Source organism: Pteronotus mesoamericanus, unplaced genomic scaffold (genome assembly GCF_021234165.1).
Source record: "Pteronotus mesoamericanus isolate MK-2021 breed Mesoamerican mustached bat unplaced genomic scaffold, CSHL_Meso_final contig_50, whole genome shotgun sequence".
In the NCBI taxonomy this organism is placed as follows: domain Eukaryota; kingdom Metazoa; phylum Chordata; class Mammalia; order Chiroptera; family Mormoopidae; genus Pteronotus; species Pteronotus mesoamericanus.
The window spans coordinates 33865671-33875182 of NW_026555186.1; the positions used below are offsets into that span (position 1 = coordinate 33865671).

Sequence of the window (9512 nt, forward strand, 5' to 3'; positions counted from 1 at the left end):
ATCGAGCTTAACGCAGTATCTAGAGTATTGGCTGTTATTCTCAGTGATACATTAGCAACCTTGAATAGACTTTCAAGAGACTTTTGACTGAATTCAAAAAAAATACATACACTAAAATATCAGGTGAATGGGCAAAGGATAGCTCTTATTTTTTCTATTGTTCTGAAGTTTTTGAAGTCTTTGTAAAATGCATATACTACTTTATATACCAAAAATAAATAATTTTGTTGTTGCTTGCATTCTCTAGGTTCGATACAGGATTTAAAATTTCTGTATTTGAAACCCTAGTCTTCCTAAGAAGCAATTTATTGTTTCTTTTAACCAAATGTTTACATTAAGTAGTAACTATTCCACCCTAAGGAATATTTATTTGATTTGATTCAACACTGAAAATAAAGTGGAGGTGATACAGAAAATTTAGTTCCATAACTTTGGATAAAACCTAAAAGTTGCGCTATTCTCTTCTACCCTGAAATTACTTCACATATTTTTAGTGTGATAAATAAAAGTTTAGTAGTGACATCTGAACTTTGATTGGAATCATATTACCCTACATGTATTAAACTTTTCCAGGACAATAGTCTAGGCCGGCCCTTCCCTAGTCATTCTGAGCATATACACTGCATTCTCTGTGGCTGTACTGCCTCATTGCAGTGAATTGCTTCCAATTGTGAGATACAGTGTTTTTCTTGAAAACATCTTACCTCCCTATATAACTTTGTTTTACTTTACAGTTTGGTTACTTTTTTAAGTCAGCTGAAAAATAAATCTGTTCAATTCAAAATCAAAATCCACAGAATTTCACAGATTTTCATCTGCCTCCTTCTGGGGCTGATGTGTTTCTTTAAGACAGACAGAGCATCTCCCAGAACTTGAGCAGTGTGACTTTCTTTACATTCACCTGTAACATCAAGTTGAATTAGTACTCTTTATGAAGAAATAGTTTTTTAGTTTGTTCATTTTGTGTATCAGTTATTTTATATAAAGGTTATATGATGATGATATTACAAAACAGTCTGCCTCCTTAAAAATTCTGGCTGCAGAATCATCCTTATTCATTCCATGCAAAGCCTTTAAAAATATTCATGAAGGATTTGGGGCAGACTGAGAGTGAACAAATCAAAAGAGAAGGAAATAGGATATCCATAGCACAAGATGACACTGACAACACTTTGCTACTTTGTGAGCAGAGGAATTAATTAAATCAGGTAATTTTGAGAATGCTAAGAATAAAGTCCACTAGCAAAGACTAAACTAATGGAAAAAATCTATAAATTAAGGTAGAAGCTGAGTTATCTTACTATAAAGCAAAAGACAATAAAGCTTTATAAAGAAAAAAGAGAAGGTGAGGGAGAAGCCCAACAAAGCAGAGTATTTATTTCCCAGGAAAATATATTCTTCTTTATTTATTTGCAAGCCAAAAAAAAAAAAAAATTACCAGTGAAAAAATTCACCAAGTATTTCCCTGAATAGAAAAAGTAGGTGTTTTTGAGTTCCAGAAAGGTTTACTTGTGGTTATGCTAATTAAGGATTGAACCGATTTTGAGCCCTGGCTGGTGTGGCTCAGTGAACTGAGTGCTGCCTGCGAACCAAAGGGGCCACTGCTCAATTCCCAGTCAGGGCACACGCCTGGGTTGCAGGCCGGGTGCCTAGTAAGGGAACGTGTGAGAGGCAACCACACACTGATGTTTCTCTCCTTCTCTTTCTCCCTCCCTCCCGCTCTGTCTAAAAATAAATAAATAAAACCTTTAAAAAATCCCCTAGATTTTGAATAGGACAGAATGAGTCCATACACCCATACATAATTTTTTATGTTACATTTATTGGTCTAAAATAAGTCTGAGCACTTGGTTATGTTCAGTTTGAGTGTGGTGTACCAAGGTCGCTCAAAATGACAACACCCCTCTCTTGTTCTCCTCATATCTCTCAAGTCATTCCTTTTCAGTCTCCTCTTGCTCATGTGTCTCTCTCTTGCTCTCTGTCCTGAAATTTCAGTGTTCTCCAGGATTTGATGATAAATTCCCCCCTGCCACCCCGCCCACTGATAGACTCTCTCTGGGTAATCTCTTCAATTCACTCATTTACCTTCAGTTGCCAGGGATATGGCAGGTACTGCTACCTCTCTCCATGTGGTCAAGTCATCTCTCCTGAACTTTTCATCTATATAATAATTTATCTGTTCAACATCTATCTCTATTTAAGATATTCTACAGTTACTTCAGACTTACCTATTATGTCTAAAACAGAACTCTTTATATGAGACCAAACTATAACTTACACTATAATATAACTTTATACTATAACAACCCTGCCCCTCTTCTCTGTCACCATCTTCACAATTGCCAAAGCTACAAAACCAAGAAATCTGAGAACATTGTCACAAAGAGAAAATAAGATCCAGAACTGTTATATACATACACAGGTACACGGACACACACCACACATGCACTCACATAGACATGCACCAGTATTCACAAAGTAATATTGAAGCTTTGAATCGTTTTGAACTTTAAATAAATAGAATCATATAGTGTGTATTCTTTTGTGCCTTGCTCTTATTCAACATTATGTTTGAGATTCACGCATGTGTGCAGCTATATCGTAATCCACTATGTGAAAATTTTATGATTTATTTTCCCACTTTCCTGTGGAAAGACACTTGGGTACTTTTTAGTTTTTTACTGTTAAAGACAATGCCTCTATTAACATTTGTGTACATATCTTTCTACACACATAGACAAATGTTTTTCTAAAGTATGTGTCTAAGGGTGGAATTCCTGGGTATAAGTATATACATACATCTTCATGTACTTGGACAGTTATTACCAAATTGTTATACAAAATGATTTCAAATCTTTACACTCCCACCAGCAGTAATTTGTCTTGTACTCCATGTTTTCAGTGATCTTTGCTCTTGTTAGACATTTTTATTTTTGCTAATCTGGTGTAAAACAATTCATACTGTTTGTATTTGCATTTTTTTGGTTACTAATGAAGTTGAGCTTAATATGTTTATTTGCCCCCTCTGTTCCCTCTTTTTGGAATTCCCAAGAAGAAGTTTTTGTATTCTTTGGCAGTTTTTTTAGTTATGTTAGGATTTTATTGTTTTCAAGAATTCTTTGGATAGTAATTCTTTGTTAGTAGCCTATGTTGCAGTATCTCCTGCCAGTTTATGACTTGTCTATTCTTTAAGGTGATGAATAGAAGTACTTACTTCTAATGCTTCTACTGTAGTTAAATGTATCAATCTTTACCTATACGGTTTCATTTTCTATCTTAAAAAAACTTATCTAAAGATTCGAAAGACATTCTCTTATTTTCTTCTAAATACTTTAAAGTTTGCCTTTGAATTTTACGTGTACTGTGCAGGTAGAGATATAGTGAGGTCACATAAAAATTGAATTTTGACATTTTAATGTCAGAACCATTGTTTGTGTCATAGTCAAATGAGCATGATTTTTCAAGTGTCACAGTGCAATCAATCATTACACACTTCCCTAGACCTCACAGTTCACTCAGACTGACATCTTAACATGTTTCAGAAATATTATACTCAGAATGTTAAAAAATGTAAATAATTCATTCCAAACAATGCTAATGCTTCTCATTTGAATAAGAAAAGATTGATATTCTAGCCATGGTAATACCAATATGTATTAAACTTGGCTGAGAAAATGTCTTTATAAAATGAAGCAATAACTGGAAATATCATTTTAAAATATATTGGTAATTCAACTTCCAGAAAGTTAAAAGTCATTCATCCTAACATTGAAGGACAATAACATGATATATTTCTTATGGCAAATCTAACTTTTGATCTATCATCATTCATTGTTAACTGGATGGTGGCAGTACAATTTTGATTCAGGTTGGGGGATGTGTGTGTATATGTGTGTTTGTGCGAGAGAGAGAAAGATGCAGTGCAAAATCAAGCTGATAAAGCATAGACCTCTGTACAATTATATTATTGAGAACATTAGCCACTGTTTAGAGAGGCTATCATCATGTGGAGAAGGTTCTTTTATTTCCTTTATTTGAAAATGTCGTTATACTTGAGCATTTAATTCTAAACCTTTCCTCTTTAATTCACATTATTCATTTATTCTACAGATATTTATTGAGAACCTGTATGTGGCAAAGTAGTCTATGCTCAATTATTTGAGTATCATAACTGTATCAGAATTCAGGTACTGAAAGAACTCCAAGCTGATGTCCAGAAAGTTGCAGTCACCTGGCCAAAATCTCATCGTGGTAGAACAGAAATAAATGTCTCCTGACCCTAGGTTTAGAATTCCTCTTGAACAATGTTGTCCACAAAAAAATTATCTGAAAATCTACCTGAATCCTCAATATCAATGTAACATTTATAAAGATTGCTAAAGGGATAAATCATTGTTTCTGAAAATAAATATACTACATGGTTTTTGCCATCAAGCTGCTTATAGCTTCCTGAGGGGAGGAATCATGTATTATCTTCATCAGACTTGTTATATTTACCTAACACACTGAGCTGTTCATAGGATGTACTCAACAGATACTGACTGAATGAATAAAACTATATATTGAAATATAGGGTGCTGACATCATACATTTTAGATGATCAGAGAAAAGAAAAATCAGCCTGAAGGTGGAAAGTTAAAAAAAAAAAGTCTTCATGGAATAATTAGAATTTAAAGTGGGCTATAACTAATGGTTGTAATTTAATTAGACAGACAAGGACTCCCAAGTTTCAAGTTACTTGTTTAGCTCACTCTCTATTAAGACTGTAGATTCAGGTTCTCTGAGTTACTTGCTTTCAAATTTTATATCTAAGCATGAATTCTAGGAATAAGCATATTCATAAAAAATAATATGTCAGTATGCTAAGATATATGTGTAAGAATATCAATTGTTGTGTTGTTTATAAGAGCATTAAAAAATGAAAATAAGCCAAATATTCATCAGTGGATTAATGGTTACTATAACCAAATTAAAATTAACAATGAATGCAAGGATATATTTTCAACATGCAAAGACATTGCTAATATTTTGGAGAGTAAAAACATCAAGCTGGAAAATTATATATATGGTATGATTCCATTTTTATAAAAAAAATGAGAATACAAAGAATGTAAAATAGGATGATGGACATTTTTATTTTCTCTGTACTTTCCCAAATTTATAAAAAGTCTTAAAATCAGTATTATTTATAAAAATGATTACACTTTTATTTTGTTGTGGGGAGAACTCTAAGTTTACTCTGTTGACTTATCAGGGATATAAAATATATAGGACAGTTCTCTCCATTCATTAAATATATTTTATTGAGCACCTGTTATGTACTGGTACTGAGAACAAAAGTACCTAAATCTTTTTAAGCTCCTCTTGACTTTAAAAGAAGATGGTAATCATAAATGGGGCACCAGGAATCTATTTCCTTCAGAATCGTCACTTTTGAAGGGTCCTTTTTCTTTATGCTGACTTTTAAAACTTAGATTGGTTTTTGTGTTCTTGCTGTATGGTGTATTCAGGTTTTTCCATGTTTGTATTTTTAACTGAAATAATTCAATTCTCTGTTTTTCTAGGATAAAAAGTAACTCTTAAAACATTTAGAGCCAGAGAAAAATGTTTAATGGGTTTTGAGTTGACATTGAAAACTTACACGTGTATTAATTATAATTTTATTCTGTACTGTATCACTTTATGCTTCTGTGGAATATATTTTTAGATATTTAATTATTTCACAATAATTATGTCCATCTTTATTGTCAATTTTAACATTGAAACTCCCAGGGGGTAGTACTTATCATCTTGACGATCATTAATGCCTAGCACCTTGGCGTTCCTGTGAGGGTAATATTGTTAAATTTGGTTTGCACAAGACAAGAGAGAACATGTCCCAGCTCTAGTGGCAGCCAACCAGGGTTAATTGTATGCATTCATGAGGCCAAGAAAGATCCTTTGTGGACTTACTGTAAATAATCTGTGCAGCTAAGTATGGGTGCAGGCTCTTTGAAATAGTCATAATCCAAAAAACACACTCAATGTTTGGGGATTTTTAATTGGTTATTCTTTTATATTAAAGAAGCTATTAGCAGGAGCCCTTCTGTGGTTTGTGCAATATTAGCAGCTAATATTAATAGTTTCCAAATGTTTTGTGAGAACTGACAAGCATTTTCATTTGCAGCACCTCTTTTAATCTTTATACCATCTCTGAGACAGATATTGCTACATCAGTTTTCTAGGTGAACAAATATAAATCCAATTAGGTTAAATGACTTGCCCAAATTCACATGGCTAATAAGAAATAGATCTGGATTCAAATCTATGTGTCCTGACTTCAAGACCCATTCTATTTCAGCCATAGCAAGCTGCTACGACTCCTCCTCTGCCATTGAAGTTAGAAGTGTTACTAATATTACTGGGTTGACTCAACCTAGTTATAATTGCCCCTGCAGCCACCTCTGATTGTGAATATTAAGTATGTTTTACTTAGGTTCCATAGAGAACCTCTGACAAGATTTATACAAGAGTATACACATGTGTTCGTTCCTAAGCTGCCCTTCTGATTGAGCCGTTGCCCTCCAGCTTAAGTTTTTTGTTTTTTTTTTTAAATGGTTTTTAAGACCAGTTAACAGTCAGTGACTCTGCCTTTTATCCTAGGACTTAAAAAGAACATTTACATAAATAGAGAGGTCAGTCTATTGATGTAGTAATTGCAGTACTGAAACTGAATAAAATTTAGTTACTAAATGAAGACATGTAGATTTAGTAAATGATCAACAACTACTAAAATGTAAAGTCATTATTAGTTACATACACACTTATAATCAAATGACCACTGAAGGAAATTTGTGTGATCACAACTTTTTAGTATTGAAATTAAAGCGAATGTTAATAGTAGAATTTAAGGAGGCAAAGGAAGAAGAAAATTGGAATAGAGTTATTGAAGAAATGGCTTGAGAAACCATTTATATCTTGGCATAAAAATCCTTAGAGAACAGAGTTTATTTTTTTTTACCTTAATCATGAGGACTATTTGAGGCCCTTGAATGTTTGTGACTTTAGAATAGCAACAGATTAATTCTAAAGCAGCTAAAGTAATTAAATTTCCTTCATCTCTCTTATGTTAACACAGCATAGGGAACTCAATCTCTAGATGCAATTCTGAAACAGGACTGAACTTTTATTTCACTTATATGTCTCTTAATTTTCTTTTACTCTATATGGAATTTTTTTTGAATAAAATTATCTTGATTTTCTTTTTACTCTAGGCTTGATCCTCCACTACCTGAGACGTTGAAAAAGGAGCAGCAGAGCTCAACTGAAAACATGTCTTTAGAAACTCTAAGAAACAGCAGTTCAGAAGACCTCTTTGATGAGATTTAACTGTCTCAAAAAAGTACTTTGATGTTCACTAGACTATATTTTCTATTCATTTCGTTAAACTAAAAAAAGCAAAATTTCAATTCAGCAGCAGCTATTACTTCATCTTACAATTTAATTACATACACACTGAGTTGAAGCCATTGTGCAAAATGGATTATACATGTATATGAAGATATGATTTGATGACAGTGGTACATTATTCTAAACTATTCATTCAACATGACTATAATTACATAAAATCTCACTTTTTGTTACAAAGGACATGTTTATCTTACTCTGTTCACACATATTATATATGGTAGCTGTCTAACATCCTGTCTAGGAAGACTTTGGAAATATGACAAAGAAAATGTCTGCAGGTTTTTTTGAATAGTCATATTCAGAACAATTACATCTGAGTATTTTGATTTGTTGAATGGTGTATAAACCTATTTTTAGTTTGTACACAAACAACCCGAAAAACTGATGATATAATTTCTGATACATTGAAGATTTTGTATTCTTAATAAAATATGTCACTTAGCTTAACTTTTTCGTTCACTATGCTAACAGGTCTTCATAAAGTGGTTACTAATGTAAACATAACCCCTTTTATATTAAAAAAAAGCATGTTTTTGGAGATTATTGATAAAAGAACTTGTTTTACATGTATGAGGACCCTCTTTGGTGACAAGGATCTTGTCATATTCATGTGTCATATTTACCTCAATGACATCTGACACAACTTCTTAAAAAATACTCAGTCTCTACTGAATCCTTCATTTCATCTTCCTTCTCTCTAGTTGGACATTTTTTCCATGCTACTCAAAGTTCAGAATGACCCCTATGTTCATAAACCCCAAAATCGGTCCATTCTAATCTCCATCTCACTAGGCCTCTCAGCAATATTTGAGAGTCAAACACTTCTCCTCAGCAAACATTTTCTTCACTTTACTTTTGCAATAGTATATCCTGTTTCTATTTCCTTTTCTTCTAGGCCCCTTATTTTTTAGACTTCTTAGATGAGTTTTTCTTACCCAACAGTTAAATTTTGAGTACTATGGGCTTAATCTTCAGCCTTCTTGTTTCAATTACCTACATTATCTCCCTAGGTTATCTGTGGTTTTAAATACCATCTATATGTTGAAATCTCCAAAATTAAAATAGTTCTCTTTCTATAGTCTCTACACACACGCATGCACGCGCGCACACATACACACACACACACAGAGGTTTGGGCAAAAATAGGTTTATGATTCACATGGAAAATAATACAGTAATCAATAAATAATAACATAAGAATAAACTCTGTTTTGTGTACTCGCAATTGTTAACCTACTTTTCTCCACCCTGTATATATAATTTACCATTAATTCATTACCAGAGGAGGTTCTTAAAAATCCACCTGAGTACATCTTTCTGCTTATTGTCCATTTGGATATTTTTGCACTTCTAAAGCAGAGATTTGATTTCATCCCAACATCATTTTTCTCCAGTTTTCCCCAAACTAATTGTACTGTCACCCAGTTTCTTCAAACTGAAAACCAGGAATCTTCCCCGGTGCTTCTGCCCTTCTTTGCCCACATCCTATTATTTTTACCTCCAAAATATACTGTGGCTCCGCCTACTTCTCTCTTTCTGTCTACTACATCGGTTTTCTGACTGTTCTCCCTCTATAGTCTAACTCCTCTACAATCCAAACAAACCATATTTTAAAATTTTAGATAAGGCTATTTCACTGCCTGAGTTAAAACTCTCCAATACTAATCCATTGCCCTTTGAATAAAGTTCACGCCCTCACCACAACCTTCAATGTCTGATGTGGCCTGGCCCCTGCCTACCTCTCTCATCTGATTTCCTGTTCCTGCCTCTTTCTTTACTTTTCTTGTCTCTTGCTGTCCCTCAAGTAGGCCAGGTCTCAAAACCATTGTACTGTTGGCCTTTCTGCCCAGAATGCTCATCTCATACGCTTGATTTCTTCTCATCTTTCAGATCTAGAATCAAATGTCACCTCTTCAGAGATGCTTTCCCTGAAATACCCTTTTTAAAGATGTGCACCTTCCCAGTCACTCTGTGTCACTGAAATGTTTTTTTTCAATTGTGCATGGAATTATTTTTTTCATATCTCCGGCTTTCTTGCTCTCCCTCTCTCCCTTCCAACTTAA

The 9512-nt window shown here is 33.5% G+C and overlaps 1 protein-coding gene across 2 annotated transcripts in view; it reads left to right on the forward strand.

Annotated features, from left to right (window-relative positions):
* The window catches only part of XRCC4 (X-ray repair cross complementing 4), a 232369-nt gene extending 224510 nt beyond the window's left edge, over nt 1-7859 (forward strand). For both annotated transcript variants that reach the window (XM_054578562.1, XM_054578561.1), the window contains one exon: nt 7254-7859. In XM_054578562.1, coding sequence (XP_054434537.1) covers nt 7254-7368 — 115 coding nt within the window. In that variant the 3' untranslated portion in view covers nt 7369-7859. The remainder of the gene's footprint in view (nt 1-7253) is intronic.
* The last annotated feature ends 1653 nt before the right edge of the window (nt 7860-9512 follow it).